The sequence below is a fragment of the Simochromis diagramma genome, unplaced genomic scaffold (assembly GCF_900408965.1).
Source record: "Simochromis diagramma unplaced genomic scaffold, fSimDia1.1 OVJJ01000596.1, whole genome shotgun sequence".
Taxonomy (NCBI): Eukaryota; Metazoa; Chordata; class Actinopteri; order Cichliformes; family Cichlidae; genus Simochromis; species Simochromis diagramma.
In genome coordinates this window covers 7,567,364-7,587,721 of record NW_024387245.1, presented here as the reverse complement: position 1 = coordinate 7,587,721, position 20,358 = coordinate 7,567,364, and the positions used below count along the sequence as shown (strand labels likewise).

Genomic DNA, 20,358 nt, shown 5'->3' with positions numbered 1-20,358 from the left:
ACTCATACAGCATGAGGGAGGACACGAGAAAGAATAGAGAGAGACACAGACGATATATTACACGTATATTGTCATATACAGATAAACAGTGTAGCCACATTTACCCATAATGAAATTCTTTGGCTCGTGCTCCTCAGCTTCACATGAGCATATAGAAAGTGTGCAGTTATATTTAAGAAGAAAATAACAAGAAAGGAACAGTAATAATAATAGTAATAATAATAATAATAATAATAATAATAACAATGATAAAGAAAAAAATGAACAAACAAAATAATAAAGTATTAAATATTTAGAGAATTTAAGACAATTGTTGGTATTTACAGTTTGTGCAAAAACCTGTGCAATGAGCATTTAAGTGGCATTTGTTGAAGTGACAGTGTGCAGAGTAGTGAGTGTGTAATGGTGTGTGCAGAATGTCAGCAGTTCAAAAGCCTGGAGGCTTGTGGGTAGAAACTATCTGTGTCTGCTAGTGCGGGTCTGAATGCTGCCGGACGGCAGGAGTGTGAAAAGTCTGTGGCTGCGGTGGCTGGGATCAGAGAGGATCCGCTGTGTCATACCAGACGAGACAAGGGAAGCAAAACTGAACATCACCCACATGAGACAGGAGACTATCAAAATAAAACAGGAAATAACACACACTGAGTCCAGACCAAGACAACTTGACAAACAGACATGAAGATATGACTGACAAAAGGATAAAACATAGATTATAACAGGAAAATTAAGGGATAAACTTCTTTGACTCATTTGATGAGTTAGAGCAAGCCATCATGGCATTTGTATCAAAACAACCCACTGTAGGTTCCTTATGCAATAAAATGAAAGCAATATTGTGTTTTTGGCTTTCTGAAAAGATTTCACACTCAAAACTGTGACAAACACAAAGCAAACTGTTCATTTTAATGAACGCTGCCAAAAAGACCACCCTTTAAAAGTCAGTGTTCGTGACACCACTATCACACTGCTTAATGCGTCATATGACATGATACTGACAGCTCAAAACTCATATTAAAATAATTATATACTAAGCTGAAAAAATACTATATAACAGTAATAACAAAAAATAGATTGTAGACTTATCAAACAAGTAAAATCAATAGTTTCATGCCTTTTGACATCACATATTATACTTATATTGCAACTCTTAGTTCAATCACAAATTTAGTCTTCTGTAAATTCACCCCACACTGCCATCTGCTGTTTAAAATCCCAACAAAGGGAGCGCAATATAGAGCTTTACAGTTGAACGTGTTAAGATTTTTTTTTTTTTATGATAAACATGGTAGGGTATGGCAACCTATGGTGAAGAATTGCCTTTTATGCTTGAAAATTACTAGTAAAACTTTCAAAGTTCACTTTATTCAGTCACAACCTATAATTATTACCTTCCAAATACAAAATGCTGATTGATGTGGACAATTATTCTTTCAGAGAAGTCATGTAAGTTGGTTTAATTATGAGGCAGAAAATTAAAAAAAAAAAAAAAAAAAAAGTGACCTCTAGTATAAGTGATCAAATCCAGGCAATCAGACATGAGTAGGTGTTAGTGAATCGTTGAATGAGTTAATGAAAACCTCCTTCACTTCTCAGTGTGGGGTAATCCAAAGTTCATACTTTCACTAGGTGGTAATGTAATTTCATTATGTTTTTTTCATCTTGTTCCTTTTTTTGTTGGTAAAATGTTCCAAGTGAGCAGTTACAGTAAAAAAGGTGAAAGTGATAAATTAAACTATGGCTTTATGAATGATTTTACAGAATAACCTCCAACTGAACCTTGTATTTCTTGCATCTTGCGTATTCCAGGTCTTTTTTTTTTTTTACATTTTTCTTTTTGTTACATGAGCTTGTTTTCTTCCATAAAAATAAACCAACAAATATTTGATAAGACGCTGCACTGTGCGTCCTATCTGTCGCTGCCCTTTAAACATAGGTGACTCATCCTGCTTTGTTAAGGTCATTCTTGAACGAGGATATGATATTAGGAGCCATACGCACTCGAATTTTCTGCTGGGTTGTGTGTGGACTTATCCAGATGGAACCCTTAGTCTTTTCAACACAAAACTGTATTTCCCTGCATGGAGTCCTTATCTGTCCTCATCATTTCTGTACCTCCAGCAATCTGTATGTCAATAAAGTCATGAAAGGGATCAGTCAAGCACGAGAATTTCACACGGGTACATACGTGGGTGCCTCACTGTGTTTGAGGACTGCCTAATTCACACTGCTGACCTTTCCGTGCTCTGCAATAAAGTGTGCCAATAAATTAGTTGGACTCTTCATTAACAAGATGGCAGATGTGAGTAAGCACACAACAGGTGTCAAAATATTCATCACTCTTATTCATGGCATCTTGTAAGAGCCGTTGGTTTTATTTCATGTGTGTGCAAAATTTCTGTGATTTGAAAATAAAGCGATAGTTACAAATTGTTAACATGCAGAAAACGTGAAGACAATTCGGTGTTGTGCAAAAGGAAGAAGTAAAAGTTGAAGGATTTCCTCCTATGTTTTAGCACACAGTCACTAACCTTGTGTTAGAGTAGTGTGCGTTTTGTGCTGCTGTATTTGGCTCCAGTTGCTTGTGAAAATAATTCCTATATTTGCATTTCAGCACATTCCTTTGCTTTACTTTTGGATTGTATTTACATTTCAAGGAAATTCCCTTGAAAATATAATATTTTTTAACACGTTTTAAATTTACAATTTTTTAAAAAAAATGTAAAAGTGTGTGATGTGTCAAATAACTGTGATCTGAGTATTGACCAAAATAACCGATTACTACAAACAAGCAACCCTAATCTGGTAAAAACTGTAATTTAATATTGTAGGTCTAAATAAATGCAGTTTTGAAGCACTAGGGGGAAAAAAAATCTTCAAACAGTAACCAAATGAAAACACCCCTCCCTACACATAAGGAGTTTTCCTCGGTTACAGGTGGTAATAGGAGTCATGGATAGCCATTATTTATTTTTTGTGAGCTGTTTTTTTTTTTTTTTTTGCATCAGCATGTTTGTATTTTATGCCGCCACAACTTAGAAATTTCTCTATATACTATTTAGACTATTGAAGTAACTTTTTTCATTGGGAGTTTGTGCTGCAGAACTCCCAGAGTAGGAGCCACTGACATAATCTATTATGGGCCAATACTTACAGGGACTTACAGGAGACAGATTTAAAGAAGTAAACAAGTAAGAGTAATATCCTCATTTCCTATTAGCCAAAAGAAATAAAGACATTGACTGATAAGTATCCATATAGTGTATTAAAGAAGAAGAAAGGTTTCCTTTTCTGAAAAGAGAAATCTTTCTAATGACCAGCAGGGGGCAGTTTCTCTTACTCTGAAAAAAAAAACAAGTCTCATTGTATAGACTGTATATAACACATATAACTGTGTATAACAGTTCTCACATGTGATGTACTTTATTACCCGAGTAATAGCGCTCTCTGAGGTAAGAAATATTATTAACATAATATCCTGCTTTCTGGGGTTATTGTAAAAACTGTATACTTGAGGCATGAAGAACGCTGCCATATTGGAAAATACAGATTTATGGTGTCTTTTTATGTCATTCTTATACAGAGAGAAGGTTTCTGGGAATTTAAACAGTGCAGAGCCCATGGAGATGTGTTGTCCTCCAAGAAAACAATAGCGCATTCCAGCAGACAACTGCAACGTGTAGATCTGCATCTGCAAAGCTATGGGTAGCAATAAAGGCGGTATGCTGGAGCCTTAACACGCTTGGCTAAGTGAGGCTACAGTAACAATGAACTTGCAATGTAAATGCCTTTGGTTGTTGTAACAAGGAGCAGGTCTGCAACCACTTGCAGTCACTTGCAAGTTACTTTGGTCACTTTAAAGATGATGATAAGATGAAAGCAGCCTGCTATAATTTTCTGACTTGAATGATGCCATGTTGGCAGTTACATGGTGTCTGTGATAATATGGCGAGTAACTGTGATAAATAAGGGAATATTGCAAATCTGTTGTTTTCTGTTGCAGAATTGTTGCCCTCCTACACAGAAATTCACATTAATTGCTGACATTCAGAGACCAGTGAGAAATGTGTAGATTTAAAACAGAAATGTAGAAATTGCTCCACAAATAGCAAAGTATTTACTGCAAGAATTCAACTGCACTTTAACTGCAAAGCAACACAGGCACTGGACAACCTTTGAAGACAGGCTGCTACACACCGGGCAACATGTTACGTCACCCTTTGATCAAAAGTTGCCTGCTGCAAGTACCTGCATTTGGCTCGCAAGACCAAATAAATAAATAAATAATAACAAATGCAATGCAGTGGGCAACTGGGCAACCAATGATTTTTCACAGCCCATGTATTTTGACTGTACTGTGACATGTGACATGTTCACATGTGTATTTGAGGTCATATGCGTGTGAAAGTTACCAATCACAAAAAGGAAAGCACTTTTATGTTATGAGGATTGAACTTTGAGGGCGAACGTACCTGCAGAAGTCTTCCAACGCTTGCTAAGTGGAAAATGTCCCACTAACGTGGCAGAAACTTTTCAGAGTGTGTGATTTACCCACGCCTGCTGTCACTTGGCAGTAGCATCAAAAACATGTGAATCAAACAGTAATATGTAATACTCTTATTCATATTTGTGCCGGTAGTGGAGCTTAACCAAGTGTTAAAACATTGAAAACTGTGCTTTGGAGCCAACTTTTGTGCATTTATTCTCTGATGTTTATGTTTATTTGGACTTCTTCGTCTTCGTGGTACACTCCATTGTTGTTTCATGTCCCCTTAAAGACAACATTTCAGCTAATCAGTTTTTCAGACGTGCACAAAGGACACCAGCAGGGAACATTGAATTCCCCTTAACAGTTTATAGGCAGACCTTTACATGTGAAATATTGCTTGCTTATGAATGTTTAATTTCGGTTTGACAGAATCTGAGCAAACGATTTCAGCCACGAAGCGTTGTTTTAAGCAGAAAAAGTGAGTTTAATTCAATTTTACACTGATTTCTAAGAACTGTCCATTATTATCATCACAGTCATGAAAAGTGTTTTGGGCAAAGGCCTAATGATTTTCATATTCAGGCTTTTTTTCTGCTACTATCTGCTTCTTTGGATCAAGATTTCAGCTTGCATACAATGCATTTCCAAATCTGCATATGAAGTACAAGTAACTCCAACAGATCAGTCGTGATGTATCATTTAAATAAAACACATAAAATGTATGGATTTTCCCTAAAATGAGCCACTCAGTGGAAATGACTCATTTCTTTTACGTGAAAACCTCCCTATTTCATTTTGTTAGTATTATTTTTTTATATAGTGTAATGTACATGTAAATGACCCAAAGAGTTCTTCAGTCACAGCTTTTCCTCACATGCTTATTGAGACAGAGGCAATTACTGAGGTCTCGTCCATCCGCGTGAAATGACGTTGACATCTTCTGCAATCACCCAGCAATCTCTGGGCAAACAATAGCGATCGATAATTACAGAGTATAGATGATAATTTGTCATCATCACTTTCTCATTTTGGCACCAGCGTCGGGCTACTTAAGACACCCACTGACGTACGGCTGTGTCAGGAGGGGCATTTAACTTTGAACCGTTAGCCATTCCTATCAAAGGCGCCGGGAGTGGAACCTCAGCAGGTTTGCAACTGGACAGCTGTTTCCAAACTTATCGGCTCACGCGAATAAAAAACGAGTATGGTGGAGATCTTCTAAAGATAGATCAAGCCGATTAACTGTAACTTAAGGACTAACATACGTTGGGTGTTTTGTTTTTGTTTATATTTACGTTTATATTTTCCGACAACATGGGCGGAGAGTGCTTATGGTATTCATGGACTTGCAGACCCGTGTGGCCAGTTCTTATTATTCTGGCTACTGTACCGTGTATTTTGAACTGCTCAGAGAGCCCTGCAGCAGTTGTTGGGAAAATGTATCCACGAGGCAATCACTGGGCAGTAGGTAAGGAAACCGTCACACAATCTGCTAAAAAAATATTTTGTGCAGGCAAGTTAATATTACTTTTTGTTCTATGTATTTGGCGATTATATCGCAAGGTTCGCAGGACTGTTCACTCTTTGAAACAAATACTCATAACGATAATAGCCTATTTATTACATTTGTAATAACCCCGGGTCACTTCAAATCATTCATTTGTTTTCTGTTGTTATAAATAAGTGTGTTTTAGTCATTCTCTGCTGCTAAGTTATATATATATATATATTATAAGTTACACCAGGAGGAATGAGCACTTTGCAGTGAGAAAAAAAATGCTTTGCACACATCTACACTTGATTGCAGTGTAATTTCAGAAGATGCTCTAGAATAGATTCTTCAGAATGCTACCTGTTATTTCCAACTTCCCAGGTCACTTGATGGGAAAGAAGAGCATAGAGGAGGAGCAGGAGGTAAACCCTGACAGGGACTACCTGACAGCCCTAAAACCAGCCCGGCTCACACAGCATCTAATGCAGGCTCTGATGCAACCAGAGAATCCAAATCAGATGATGCCTCAAACTGCAGACAGGCTGCTTCAGCGCCACTGGAGAGAAGAGGACAGAGAAAAATATCTGGCAGAGGTATGTGTGTGGAACAAATCCTCAATTATCAAGTGATCCAATGTTACGTCTAATCATGTGTACATTTCCAATGTAATTACTACTTTATAGATGTCAGACCTGCTTCTTCTGGCTTTGAAACTGCAAGACAGTGACTCCACCTGAATGCAAGATGAATTTCTGTTTTTTTTTTTTTTTAAAAACAATCATCATTATCAACTTAAAGTACTCTATAATCACATATCCACACTGTATATTTTATTCTGCTGTAACAGATTGTTTGTTTCATCACTAATCTTGGTTTCCTGTATGCATATCATGCAGCGTTTTGATTGCTGAACGATCTGACAAGGTTGTGTTACATAAGCTGAGAATCTGAAATAAAATGGGCATTGTGATAACTGCACTGTGGATGTCAAAGCATGCTTTGCATGTCAGAAGTGTCCTTTGCCGTTTTTTCTTTTTTTCTGAAATTGTTAGCGCTTTTGAGATTTACTTCACCAGTACAGTAACCAGTTTGTACCACTAGATGTCGCACAGCGTCAATCTAAGAGTGCTTTCATTTCCAGCAAATAATCAGGTGGATTGTAAAATGTTGACATAATCACGACTGCAGACGAAAATGGATGATCACACTTTCTCATTAGAAGGAAAAAACGCACAAGCACAAAAACGCAGAGATACCAGCCGTGTGCGTGTGTTTGTGCGTGTGTTTGTGTGTGTGTTTGTGTGAGTGTGTTTTGGGTAGTTGGATTAATGATAATTATCATCCCTCTGGAGTTGCAGACAGAAGGAAGTGCTAATTGCAGCAATTTGGTTTACACACACACACACACACACACACACACACACACACACACACACACACACACACACACACACAGTTTTCTCTTAAAGCCAGAGGAAAGTTTTCACTCTGCTTCTTTTTCACTCATTTGTTAAGGATGATTGGCAAACAATAGAAGTACAAGCCACTTTCACCCCCATTATGGGTTTAATCCCAGGAGCGAATGGGATAAAGTTTACAGGAGTTAATGAGGAGGAAATAAGTGGGTTGAGGGACTCATTCTCCTAAACGGAGAGAGAAAGTGAGCGAGTTTAAGCCTGTTGCATGTAACAAACCTGCCATATGTTTTTTTTAATAATTCAGAAGCATGAATATACTTAGATTCACAGCAGGAATGTTTTTTATTTAAATAATGCAGCTCCCTGGGTCTACTGACCTTTCACCGCTGTACCGGGCTAATTTTCAACATTTTCCATATAACATGTGCAGATTTTTTTATCTTTACACAAGTGTGATACTGAAGACACCTCTGCAGGTAATGAATGCATTTCCTGATGGAAACTTAATCTACCATCATTTCATTCTGTCAGACATCTCAAATTACGCATGAAAACGGGAGAAATCGTAAATTTGTTAATGTATTTGTACACAAACAATTTATTGCATAAGGAAAGTAATCCCATTTGATACATTTATTTTATGATTCAGACTCAGAAACAAGTAAAGATTTAAAATGCTCCTTTTATCCATTTACAAGAGGAAGCATAAACAGGCATTGGTGAGTTTTCAGTAGGCTCTGTACTTGTTCTATTGGCAGTAACACTGGATGAGATGGGCTGGCTGATACAATGAAACAACTTAGAGTGAAGACAAAGGAGAAGAGACGGCTTCATATTTACAGGAATTTCACATAGAGTGTCACAATTTTTCCACAAAGTTGTACGTGTGGATGTCTTGAATTCCAAAGGGCAGCTCGAGTTGTCAGTCTTTAAAAAAAAATACAATCCCATCATGAAAATGAAGCCAAATTTCTCCAAAAAGATTCATCATGATGTGTTCAGGGGTCTTAAAGTCCACCCAGCATCACCATGTCTTCCCAATAGACTGAATGTGCTCCTTAGCCTTCATCCTCAGTGAAGCAATACTGGAGTTCCTCGGATCAGCTGAGCACTGGTATGCCGGGGGCGGCAGGCACATAGAGCTGATGTGAGGCAGGTGAGAGCTGTGTCCCAGGGCTGGGGAGTTGAGGAAGGATGATGGCAAGGAAGAGGGCAGGGGCGGAGGAGGAGAAGGCGTGTAAGTGCCTGGGAGGCCTTGCGAGTTGCTGACGAAGCCCGAGAGCGACTGCAGCGAAGTGGAGGTGGTGATCGGGGTGGAGAGCCATGGCTCCAGCTGCAGCCCAGAGCCCAGAGAGCTGGTGGGAGAACGACTGAAAGAGAGCAAAGACGAGGAAGGGGTATCCTGAAGCTTGATGGAGCTCACCTCCAGCTTCTCCTGTCGACGCCACTTGGCTCGCCGGTTTTGGAACCAAACCTGAAAATATAAAGATTTTTTTTAAATCATCTGTCTATCTTGATAAAACATTTCCCTAAAAGTTTGATTTATACCCGAAAAAGGAATGAGGTCTACGAATCGACCCAGCAGCCAGTAGAAAAGCAGAAAAATACAACTTTTAGGCCCATAATCAGTCATAAATGTAAACTGTAACCTCTATAATTTAGAATGTGAAATAAAATACTGCAGGAAAGCATTTGAACATGAATGCAGAAGAAAGGAATTAAATATAGTGTCAGTGGAAACTTTTTGATTCCAGCACTTGGCTTGAGCTGTGTCGCTGCACAAACAATAAAGTGAAACTGATTTAGAAATGGATTCAAATTCCATTTTTCAAATTTCTTTTAAATGTTTAAAAAAAATAAAGACAAGTTCAACATTTATTTGTTAATTATTTTGTTTAATTTTATAAATTTGATTTCTATTTCGCTTGGTTACAATTCAAACAAATAAATAAGCATTTCCTCTTAGATAAAAAAAAAAAATCCACTGTGGTCACTTTTATTAAACATTTATGATCGTTTTAATATTCCATCATATTTATCATATTTATGATCTTATATTGATCATAGGCATGAAAAAGTAATTTTTTGCAAATCAAACGAACACGTCGTTTCTCTACATTTCTAAAAGATAATATAAATATTCAGAAATATATAATAAATATATTAAATTTAATCTAAAAAGGTCTAAAAATAATAATTTCTTTAGCCTTATAAGCATAGGAACCGTCATCATTATGGTTTGACTTACAGGCCTAACGGTCTTCAATATAATAAAAGGTACTTCCAATAAAATAAAACAAGTGGTTTTGCTTCGGGGACATACCTGCACCCGGACCTCGGGCAGGTTCACTTTCAAGGCCAGCTCCTCTCTGCTGTACACGTCCGGGTAGTGGGACTTGTCGAAAGCTCTTTCTAGTTCGTGGAGCTGGAAGGTGGTGAAGGTGGTCCGGTTCCGTCGGTGCTTCTTCTTGTGGCTTTCGTCGTCGGACAGTTTGCCGTCTCTGTCCGGTGAGTCCGGGCACACGGAGGCTTCGCCGGTGCTGCTGCCACAACACACACCTGTGAGGAGAGGAGGCGGTGGAAGAAGTCAAACACCGGGACTGGAAGTTTTAGCCGAGTTAAAATTCGCTTTTCAAAATAAAACGGTAACTCCACTTTTTCCAGTCCAGTGTGGCTTTTATTAAAAAATGTATTTTACATTTTTTTCTTAGATTTGTTTAAAATTTTTAATGTATTTATTTAAACATTCATTATTTCATTTGTATTTTTGTATCTCTCCTTTAAAAAAAAGAAAATAACCTTTTAGACATTTGCACCAATATAAAATACATTTTGATTTCCTTCTGGGTAAAAACCGAATTCAAAGTGGTACTTTATCTGGAGTTTAAACAACTTTAATCCAAACTAAACCACAGGATGTCTGCATATTTTCAGCATACTGTATTTGCACTCAGATTGACTGACGCGGGACTAAATGTGAAGAAAACCGAATTTACTTACTGTCACAACTTTCCGAGTAATGGTTTTTCTTCGTTTGGCTCACTATCCCATTCCCGTTGCGCTCAGCATCTTTGACCTGGACTCTTTCCATTACGTTATAGGAGGCTGACTTGTGGAATATGGCGTCTTCTTTAAATCCCAGTATAGCCTCTATGCTGTGGACTGTGGACGGGTTGCTCCCCGGGTTCTGGACGCAGCGTGCGGAGGGAGACATGCGCTCATCCATCATCATTACTTGGGTAGTTGATCCAAGAAGCCACATTGGTTGATAAGTCCAGAAAAAATATCCAAAAGTAAAATAATAATAATAATAACAAAACACTCTGACTTCTTCACAGATAATATTACCCCTTTTGATAAAGTTGTAGCTCAATGTCGGGCGACGTTGGAAAACTTGCGCACAAACCCCAGGTATCTTGCTCGGTGGTTGTGGAGCATCTTCGGAGCCGGCTTTTAAAGTAGCGCCTGCTCTGAGACCCCCTGCTCATGCGGCACCCCCGCTGCACGTCATAGAGGGGACGTCCTGTTGGATTTGGCCCTGCTGGATTTAGGGGTGGCAGTGCGACCACTGCGGGCACCAGCCTCCACACCCTCCCTAACTCCTCCCCGTCACAAGTGCATGAGTCGGTGCTGGCTCTAAACCTACTTACATAAATCTTAAAACCATCTTTCCACTCCTCCAGATGTCATGTTCATGTCAGTCTGTGGGGGAAAAAAAGAGAGGGAAGATTAGGCCCACAGATTTAGGTACAACAAAATCATAATTACAAGATTTCTGGTGAGGACAAGGATTGCAAGATGGCAGCTTAATATTTAATCAAAGCGTCAAGATATTGTTGCCAAAAATGAAGAGACGTCCCCTTCAGTTTAAAGATTATTTGCTTTTTTGACCCAAAGAAAAGTTCATGCACCAACTGACACACGACTGAAAGCAACTTAAATTATTTAATACACTCATTAAAAACCAATAAAGGCGCTTAATGATTTGTCAACAAGGTTAATTTTAAAAACGGGTTCCTGCAAGTGTCGAGTCAAAGAGGTTAACAAAGCCCAAACAATAACATATTTGTGCTATAGCCACTTAACGGCAAACAAAGATTGACAGCAGTGTGGTAATCCTGCTTAAGGGGATTACATTATTTTACTCAAAAGAGTTAAAACCCCTAAAACTATTTAGCTTTTCCTAATTAAAGAAGGTGACCTTATCCTTTGTTTGCCACAGAGACGAGGGGGCACAAAAACAGAGAGAGATGCAAACGGGGAAAAAAGACAACTGCCAGCAAAACTTCTACAGAAGATGCTGTCAGTGTTTTGTTGCACACACGATGCTATCATATAAGACAGATTGCAACTTGCAGATAATGATCTTCGATTATGTTTTTGTCCAAAAGACTAAACCCTTAAGCCAAGAGACAGAAGTGCAGGGCTCACAAGTTTAAGTGTCAGTTAACAGTGATAGCTGTTTGGAAAAGGGGTTTTTAGAGACATGTGCAGCCCACATATCGCTAAAAGTCGTCCTCTGTTTTTTGTTTCACGTCTGTGTGGTCTGTTGCCCATCAAAGAGGCCTAAATCTACTAAATGTCATCAAAAATCAAAACAAAACAAAACCCTGAGCTTTTCAGATTATTCTAAATTAGAGATTGAAATTTGAACTTCTTGAGGGAGGGGGAGTGAGAGGAAGATTGATACCCCTCTCACATCTGTATTGTAAATATCCAGAAGCCAAATATTTAGCATGAAAACTGTAAACAGGAGAAAACAACCCAGCTTCTGTACAAAACATTTACTTACATCTAATTAAAGCAAATCCAAAACCTGGTAATTTTGTGGTTTTATATTTGGTTATAAAACTGACAAAGGGGTCAGTAAAAACAGAGGTACTGGTAGACTGAGTAACATTAACGTCTCATATTGTTGACCCAACTTTGCCCGAACTGTTTGTTTGTGATATCAGTCTCCTCGCTCTCATCAGCTCTCAATAAGAAAGCAACATTTTTTTTCTTAACTTTGATGCTACTGTAATTCAGCTGGTTAAGGAAACAACCTATATACCAAAGGCTATTATCCTCACTACAGTACCTTGGGTTTGAGTGTCCCCTGCTTGTTTCCCTTTTCACTCTCCTCCTCTACCTTCTTGCTTACTTTACTCTCCTATTAAAAACAAAAGCAAAAAGGCCCCAAAAAGCTAAAAATAAACATGACTGTTACATGATAAGGACAGAACCGTATGAAAAACTTTGCACACATTGTTGATGTGTGTAAATGATGTGATACCCCATGTAGGATTGTACTTTAGCATTTCATTTATTAATCCCTTTATGTACTGTGAAGAAATAAAACAATACTGAAAAACCAGATGGTGTATGATTTAGATTTTACTTTGTTGGAAATTAGTTCCCAAGTTTAAGCATGGCTTGTGGATACAGTCAAATGGATAGGTACAAAGTACAATATTTAAATAGTTTAGTTGAAAAGATCATTATTCTAGATAGAAAAATACAACAGTGGGTAAGGGGAAAACCATTTTAGTTACTGATAAGTTCTGCAAGGTAATAATATCTTGAATAATGAATTAATAATAAACATTACCATTATGTTGTCTGTGTTTTTGGTGAATTTGAGTTTGACTTTTAGTGATGATTTTCTGATTTTAACTTTACACTAAATGCACTTTATTAAATTAAAACTGTCCCAAGAGCTCCAGTGCAGGTCCAGTGTAACAAGTGGTTTAACAATAGGTTTACTGTGATGACTTCCATCCATCTGATGTGTAGAAAAGTAAAGATTTACATTATGCTCATCCTGACCAATGCTGTGACCTTCTGGGGAATAATTAAAAGCCTTGACTTATTAATAAAGGGTTTCTGTTGCCACAGTGCATCAGTGAGCATAACTAAACTATTATGGCGCTGGTAGGTAACTCTAATTAAGCTGCGAGTATACAGGAGAATGTTTTAAGCAACAAACAGAACTTCTGCTCCTGTTAATATTTTGTTAAACCTGCACTGGCTGCACTCATTGGTGAGTCAGTTTCTCTGTTTAGCACCTTAAGGAGCTAACAATTTCAAGTATTAAGCCATTATGATTACCGGTAGCTAACTAGTGTTATTGTTTGCATTTATCCATTATTATTTCAGTGCTTTAACTCTTACCTTTAGCAATGTATATCAATACTCATGGGTAATCACATAATTTTTCATTATAACTGGTTATCTTTTTTAGCAACAGTAAATTTTTCAATTTAAGAAAAAGTATACTTTAACAGTGCATTGCTTGCTTTAAGCTAACTATGTTAGCTTAAACTGTTTAGCCATTACTTTTTGCTAGCTCTTTAAATAGTTAGAAATGAAAATATTTTCATTCTTAAATCTCCATTTGTTTCACACTGTACAAGCATGTCTGCAAGCATGTTTAAACTGCAAAGGTTTTGTTGGCTGAATGGGGGTGTTATGGAAATATTCCAAGCTAGTTCTTCCTTGTTCTGTAAAAGGAGAATTGGACAGTTGGTTTTTCAAAACCTGAGTTTGTCCTCTCATCTGGAGAGAAAGAGAGGAGGACGGCACAGGCTGACAACCTTGGCTGTGCTGATCCTATTAGACGTAATCTCCAGACTTTACAAATCCACATCTTGGGTTCATGTGAAACTCCTAAGGTTGTGACTCCCTGTCCCCCCAGCCCCCATCCTTTTCTGCCTTATAGTTCCAAACTGTTTGGATAATGCCCAATTAAATTAAGACCTATTTATTTACTTACTGTATTAGTCCTGATTCAGTAGATGGGATTATAGTTACTTAATCTTAAATATTTGATGTCTGTACAACAGAATTTCTGCTTGGCTCACCAGTTTAAAAGCCACTAAATCTGATTGTAAAATCACATTACCATACACAGCACATTCATAACAAGGTGTTTCCATTTAAATTGCTGCACATAACTGACACATAAAAAAGTCATATATTTGAGAAGATATTTCAAGCTTAACAATGCAAACCAAGACATTACTTGTATTCCACACATGTCTTTATTTGAAGTTTTCTCAGTGTAGCCACCGTGTGTGTTTTAAGCGTTTATGAGCATTGCTTTTATTGTAATGATTTTGAAATTACAGTTTGTGCAAATCTGCAAATGTCTCCGCAAATGTGTCAGACACAACAGTTTTTATTACAACTATAATGTCAAAACTTGTAAAGATCACCTGTTGTAGTAACACCGACAGAAAAAAAAGACTACATTTCATTAGTTCAACACCATATACAAAAGAAAAAAAATAATCTAGAATCACCATGAAACCAAAAGGAAAGTGGAAATACGCAGACAGGATTGGTTTAATAAGTCTTGGTTATTTTAATGAACCGCAAAACAATTTTAGAGATTGAACATTTAAATTTTTTGATAAACAGAGAAAAAAAGTCTATATTATATGACAATTACAAATTTCGAAATATATCAGGGCCTGTAGCTTTATGAAGGAGTTATGAAAAGAAATCAACCGTGGCAGTGGCTCAGGAAAATGTACTTTTCTAGATTTCTTGTCTAAACGGGGATGAGGGGGAGGGAGCGGATAGGGCACTCAGCACATGATTTCAAATAGTATTATTTTGTTTTTATGGAAATTTGGAAACGATTACCCACCGAGTAATCAGCTGACATGGAAACCTTTAATGTATATTCTTAAATAGATGCAGACTGGTTGTGGTAAAGATATAACACCCTGGTGAAGATAATGCCTTTTCGTTCTTATAAGAAAAATGAATACTTTGCAGGCATTTTTACGTTTTGACTGTATCCCAGACGTGTTTTTTCCCCCAGGAAGTGGCGATATTCATTCCTCTCTTCTCTCTTCTTCTTCTTCCCGACTTTGTGAACACACACGCCCTCTCTGGCCGCTCACATGACGGAACACTTCTCTTCTGCTTTGGTCTTCAGCTCGGTGACCGTCGCCGAGGCCTTCTCCTTCAGCTGGTCCATGTCCATGTTCTGCAAGTTTTGAATTTGACCCAGGAGGGAGTCTTTGCCTTCCTCCTCTGTAGCGTCCTCATCCACCATCTTGAGCAGCTCCTCGGGCACGTCCACGTCATCCCCGGCCATCTCGATCATGTTCTCATCCTGCTCGCTCTGCACAGTGACAACATCAGAACAGAGAGCACGGTCAGAATCCAGGAACATCGGTGCGTTAAGGTGAAAGTTGATTTATAAAGCAAGCTGGATAACGATCACTGCATTTCTACATTTTATGTTGAATTCTTACAAAGAGAATTGAACAGGCTTTTTAAAGATCTACCTTTTACCCCTTTATTTTCAAATTAGGCACATTTTTCTGGGTTTGAAATCAAATTGTAAACAAGGAAAGTTAAAAACAAGGCAGAAGACAAACAGATAGACTCTGATATCTGTCTTAATCCACGTTCAAGTAACTGCACTCGAGGATATTCCGGCTGGCTGTGTTTTTAGCAAGCAGGCATGAGTCTCATCTGATGTTATTATCCACACTGCCACACTTCATGTGTCACTGCATCAGAAAAGATGCTAAATTTAAAGCCTTTTTTTTTTCAACAAACAAAATCTAATCACTTAATATCTGGAATAGTCATGCAGTAGGCACTGTGCTGTGACTACAGGTACTTTAAAGTTCAATCTGAGGGATTATCGCAGACCTGCTTTATCCTTTCCTATTAGAATCTAAAGATATCCTCTATAGCCTTGCACGAGACCTCATTCCTATTTCTTACCACACCAATGTTTTTATTCATATTGTCTGCTTTCAAAGAATGTTTTTGCTTTTTTCTTGTTGCTGAAAAATCTATTTCAAATGCTAATCTCCAGTAAAAACACTTTGACCTTTGTTCCCTTTAAGAGTGATGAGCGATGTAGCCATCATTCTCCAAGCATAATTACATTTGCACGTACTTCTTTCAGCCATTATCCTTATGATAATTATGTGGTTTCAATTTAGAAGAAAAACAGTGCTAAGAAATCCATTTGCCGTTTGAAACACAAACACAAACAATGACATGCCTGCTGCAAGAGATTGTTAGAAACACCTCCGGTAGCCAAGGTCATCACTTCATTTCTTCATTTAGATAAATAACAATCACGATGTTAGAAAACCTGTAACAGAAACTTATTTTGCCATTTCCACCAAAGAACACATAGTTAATCACATGTTTATCAAATTAAAGGTCCCTCTTTTGGTCTTTAGCTCTAAATGGTGTTAAAAAAATCTACCATACCTTTTTTTCTCCTTCCATTACAGTTTCTTTTTCTTTTCAGAGTCCTTGGAAATCCTGGAATAGCTCACTTTGAACACTCTAAAGTAGATGCTGCTGTTTCTTAAAGCCAGATCACTCTGAATCACTTTGGTGCGTCCTGATGAGCCTGGGACACCTGTTCAGTGGCAATTGGCTTTGTCCGACTCAAGGCGCAGTGCGCAACACATAGGCTAACATCTCCGGGACACTGGCTGAATCTCTTTTTCCACTAATCTATTGGCATGACTTCTACCTCCTGTTGTCCAGGCTGGAGTTGCCAAGCACTACTATTAGAGTAAGATAGCCTAAACTAACCATGAAGTAGCTATTTCTACCTACAGACAGGGCACTTAGCTCAGCCATCTAATTTTCTTTATAAAGCCTAATAAAAGGGTTGACAATTATTATTACCTGCCCTAATCCTTAAAAAAAAATCCCTCATACATATCTGTAATCTAATTAAAACATTACATTTAAACAATTTAAAACACATTTATTGTGAGCAGATACAGTATAAGCATGTTTTCATGTTTTTTTTTTTAACCAAAACCACCAGGGTCTATTAGGTATATTAATATATTTATATTTGCAATTTTAATTGTACTTACCTCTGTTTATAGCTAGCTTCTATGGAAATATATTGAATGTTAATATGTTTATAAAATGCTTGCAAAAGTGAACTCTTGTATTGAAAGTGCATCCTTGAAGTCTATTAACTCAAGTAAACCAATAACTGTAATTTACTATATTAGTAGACAATGGTGTAAATCACCAAAAAGCAATAAAAAATATTCAGATTTCATGGAACCTGACACAGCCTTAATTAATATAATGAATCTGTACCAAATCTGAGTAAATCCCCAAAGTAAAAGTAAAAAAATGTGGGTACACTTACCTTTGGGAGTCTGTATTTATCTCTGAGGCACACCCTCAGTGTTGCCCTCTCTGCCTTCTTATGCAAGAAATCTGCATCTCTCTCCATCCTTCCGGGACAAAAAATGTTATTAGTAAACTATCCTTCAGTGTTGGCCATTAGTCATAATTAAAAGTTTTCCCGAACCACGAATGTGCAAGAAATCTGGTTTACTTTTAGATTTTCTTTTAAATTCTGACATAACTACAGAAAAAAAATCTTTAAAGTATTTTATTCTGCTTTTTATTGTTTGGTGTTCATCAATGCTCAGTGCCTTTAACATCCTCCGGTTAATTTCAGTTTTATGTACTAACATGGTTCATTCCACCTACAGGCTCTCAGTATGTAGTTTAATATATAAAAAATAACATTTTACTTACTGCTAGTTTACCTATTAGCTGTTTTTGGAATGCTCATGCTGTATCTAATAGCAGTTTTAATAAAGTTACGTTTAGTAGACATATGTGGTATAGCTGTTCTTTTTTAATATTTAACATGTAATTTTTTTTCTTATTTTGCAGCTTTTAAAAAATATGTAAAATATGTCAAATTAATATTTCTTATAATAAAAATTATACGATATTTCTTGATGTGTGCTGCCCAGGTTTAACACTTATAACTTTAAAAGATGAAGTACATGCTGAGACTGCTGCTCAGCAAGAAAATTTGCGTATTTAATATATAAATTATTACACTGTAACATTATAAACAACATTTAAACTTTTTTCTGAATGAACGTGAAAAACGTGATGATCGTGATTGCCAGACTCTGCATATTCCTGCATTTTTGAGACAAAGCTCGTGTACTTTCCCTCAGCCAATTAAAGATGGGATTATTGGGCTAGACTGAGGCAAGCAGGTTTGAAATCCAGCCAAGACACCACAATATAAACTATAGTGAAAAAAACAACAAGGTGGTTAAGGTTAAGATTTTCAACAAACTCCCATTTATTGAAATTTTATTCACAGCAGTACAAGTTACAGATGGCCTATTTTTGCTTTGAAGAGGTGCTTTTTATCTTTGGTTTTCTTTCTTTAACAAATTCTGTTTGTGTGTGAATCATCATTTGGGAGAATTTGATCAATGCTAGGATTGTGCAGTTAATACAGATGTAGACATTTTCTGATGCCTTTCAAAATTAAACGGATTTAAGTACCCAAACATGGGAGTAGAGAGGCAGGATTAAACTTGTTATGTAATACAGGCTGCATGGATCTGCTTCATGCTGCAGAATTTGTGCATTTAAAAAAAAAACTAATTGAATTTAATTATTTGCAAACTCACATTATGCCATTATTTCAATATTTAATGTAGCAAATTTATTAATGTTACTTTATTTTTAAAGACAAGAAAGAAAGTGAAAAGAAAAAAGTGAGAAAATGCTCTTCACGCGGTAGGTTTTGCTTGATTATTTGTTTAAATTCAAAATTTGAATAAGTCACTCAAAATGTCAGCAATAACTGTTCTCGATGCAGAATCAGATGACAGATTATACAAGATCTCTGAGCTGGGTCCATTATGACATATAGCCCTGACGGATTATATTGTAGAACAATATGAATTTAAAAAAAAAAAGATTAAATGTTACAGCATTTTTACTGTGGTGGTATGATTTCTGTGACCTTCAATGACAGATCCACTGCTCAGAAACACACCTTGCTTATTGTAAATTCAAAAGAAATAATATCCACATTGGCATTAGGATTTAGCGAGGCTAACATGTGAAGATTAAAGTCAAATATTAAGATTAAAAAGGGAAAACAGTGAAAGAAATGAATGAGATGAAACAGAACACAGCTCGTCAAGGTCAGATTGCACAGTCAGCAGCCATACTGTTTTTGGTGGGCCTGTGACAGCCGTTAAGAAAAAAACAGGGGGTACCCTCCATGTTGCTACTTACTTTTCCTCCACCAACTGTTTTTGGTACTCTTCATACTCCTCGCGTGTCATCCCTGCGGCTTTGGCAGGATCTGAGGGGGTGGCCTCCTCTTCCTTGTCACCTCCACCGCCAAGACCCATTCCTGACAGGGGGTTCCCAATCATGCTCTTGATCAAGAAAGCCATCTTCAGTTCTGGGACTCTTTACCCTTTACTGCTATGAGGAATTTTGAGCTGATGAATATGATCCTGCTCCCCTTCGCTTCAGCTTCCTATAGCTGTCAAATCCAGTGGTAGCTCTCTAGCTAACCTGCTGCTTGTCTATGGACCCAAGGACACACTGGCAACAAGCAACAGAAACATACACAACACACACACACACACTCATGCACACACTTAAACGCACACACGTTTTGCCTCATCCATAATCTGGATTTAATCCTTCCTGCTTCACTATACTAAGAGGCAGATGGCCTGTTTTCTCTCTATTTTTAAATCATGCGGGACTTTCTGGATGTTTTTCGAATAACTCTGACACTGCGGGGATTCTTTGGCAACAGTTGGAGACGCGCTCGTGTCAAAAATCATTTTGGAGTGGGGCGTCTTCAGTTTATCACTACACATATGTGGCTTCCACCCACTGCTGCTTAATCATATTAGTAAAGTACGGGTTGGCCCGTGTGCAGCTTATACTGCCAAGAGCAGAGTAGCAGGGTGGAGAGAGAGGAGCAGGATTAGAGTCTTGTTTATCCCCGTGAAGCCATCCCTCAAGCAGTGCTATTGTTCCGTGGGAGGATGATTGACAGGAAGGGTGGGGACCTTTCATTTCATTTCACTATCATGCAATCAAAATTCAAGTTTGGCGAGGAACCTGTACACGAATGATTGCACGCTGAACATTTTAGGAAAGCTGCTCTGCTG

At 37.6% G+C, this 20,358-nt stretch overlaps 3 protein-coding genes across 3 annotated transcripts; 1 reads left to right on the top strand and 2 right to left on the bottom strand.

Annotated features, from left to right (window-relative positions):
- The first annotated feature begins 5,407 nt into the window (after positions 1-5,407).
- On the top strand, positions 5,408-7,294 carry LOC120747362 (gastrin-releasing peptide). Its single transcript, XM_040053154.1, has 3 exons — positions 5,408-5,954; positions 6,360-6,571; positions 6,662-7,294. The coding sequence occupies exons 1-3, from the start codon at positions 5,801-5,803 to the stop codon at positions 6,713-6,715; spliced, it is 420 nt and encodes a 139-aa protein (XP_039909088.1). The 5' UTR covers positions 5,408-5,800; the 3' UTR covers positions 6,716-7,294.
- A 414-nt stretch (positions 7,295-7,708) lies between these two features.
- Positions 7,709-11,264, bottom strand: rx3 (retinal homeobox gene 3). The gene is made up of 3 exons (XM_040053412.1): positions 10,397-11,264; positions 9,720-9,955; positions 7,709-8,870 (listed from the first exon to the last, which is right to left on the bottom strand). The coding sequence occupies exons 1-3, from the start codon at positions 10,656-10,658 to the stop codon at positions 8,421-8,423; spliced, it is 948 nt and encodes a 315-aa protein (XP_039909346.1). The 5' UTR covers positions 10,659-11,264; the 3' UTR covers positions 7,709-8,420.
- A 2,519-nt stretch (positions 11,265-13,783) lies between these two features.
- On the bottom strand, positions 13,784-20,140 carry cplx4a (complexin 4a). Its single transcript, XM_040053414.1, has 3 exons — positions 19,460-20,140; positions 17,541-17,628; positions 13,784-15,512 (listed from the first exon to the last, which is right to left on the bottom strand). The coding sequence occupies exons 1-3, from the start codon at positions 19,621-19,623 to the stop codon at positions 15,285-15,287; spliced, it is 480 nt and encodes a 159-aa protein (XP_039909348.1). The 5' UTR covers positions 19,624-20,140; the 3' UTR covers positions 13,784-15,284.
- Between the last annotated feature and the right edge of the window lie 218 nt (positions 20,141-20,358).

What these genes read in the sequence shown, in the direction of transcription:
- LOC120747362 (XM_040053154.1), top strand. Translation starts at nt 5,801, where the DNA reads ATGGGCGGAGAGTGCTTATGGTATTCATGGACTTGCAGACCCGTGTGG. An exon ending in AGGCAATCACTGGGCAGTAG is followed by an intron (nt 5,955 to 6,359) that starts GTAAGGAAACCG and finishes CCAACTTCCCAG; the next exon opens with GTCACTTGATGGGAAAGAAG. An exon ending in GAGAAAAATATCTGGCAGAG is followed by an intron (nt 6,572 to 6,661) that starts GTATGTGTGTGG and finishes ACTACTTTATAG; the next exon opens with ATGTCAGACCTGCTTCTTCT.
- cplx4a (XM_040053414.1), bottom strand. Translation starts at nt 19,623, where the DNA reads ATGGCTTTCTTGATCAAGAGCATGATTGGGAACCCCCTGTCAGGAATG. An exon ending in AAACAGTTGGTGGAGGAAAA is followed by an intron (nt 17,629 to 19,459) that starts GTAAGTAGCAAC and finishes TTGTCCCGGAAG; the next exon opens with GATGGAGAGAGATGCAGATT. An exon ending in ATAAATACAGACTCCCAAAG is followed by an intron (nt 15,513 to 17,540) that starts GTAAGTGTACCC and finishes GTCACTGTGCAG; the next exon opens with AGCGAGCAGGATGAGAACAT.
- rx3 (XM_040053412.1), bottom strand. Translation starts at nt 10,658, where the DNA reads ATGTGGCTTCTTGGATCAACTACCCAAGTAATGATGATGGATGAGCGC. An exon ending in TTACTCGGAAAGTTGTGACA is followed by an intron (nt 9,956 to 10,396) that starts GTAAGTAAATTC and finishes CTCTCCTCACAG; the next exon opens with GTGTGTGTTGTGGCAGCAGC. An exon ending in TGCCCGAGGTCCGGGTGCAG is followed by an intron (nt 8,871 to 9,719) that starts GTATGTCCCCGA and finishes TTATATTTTCAG; the next exon opens with GTTTGGTTCCAAAACCGGCG.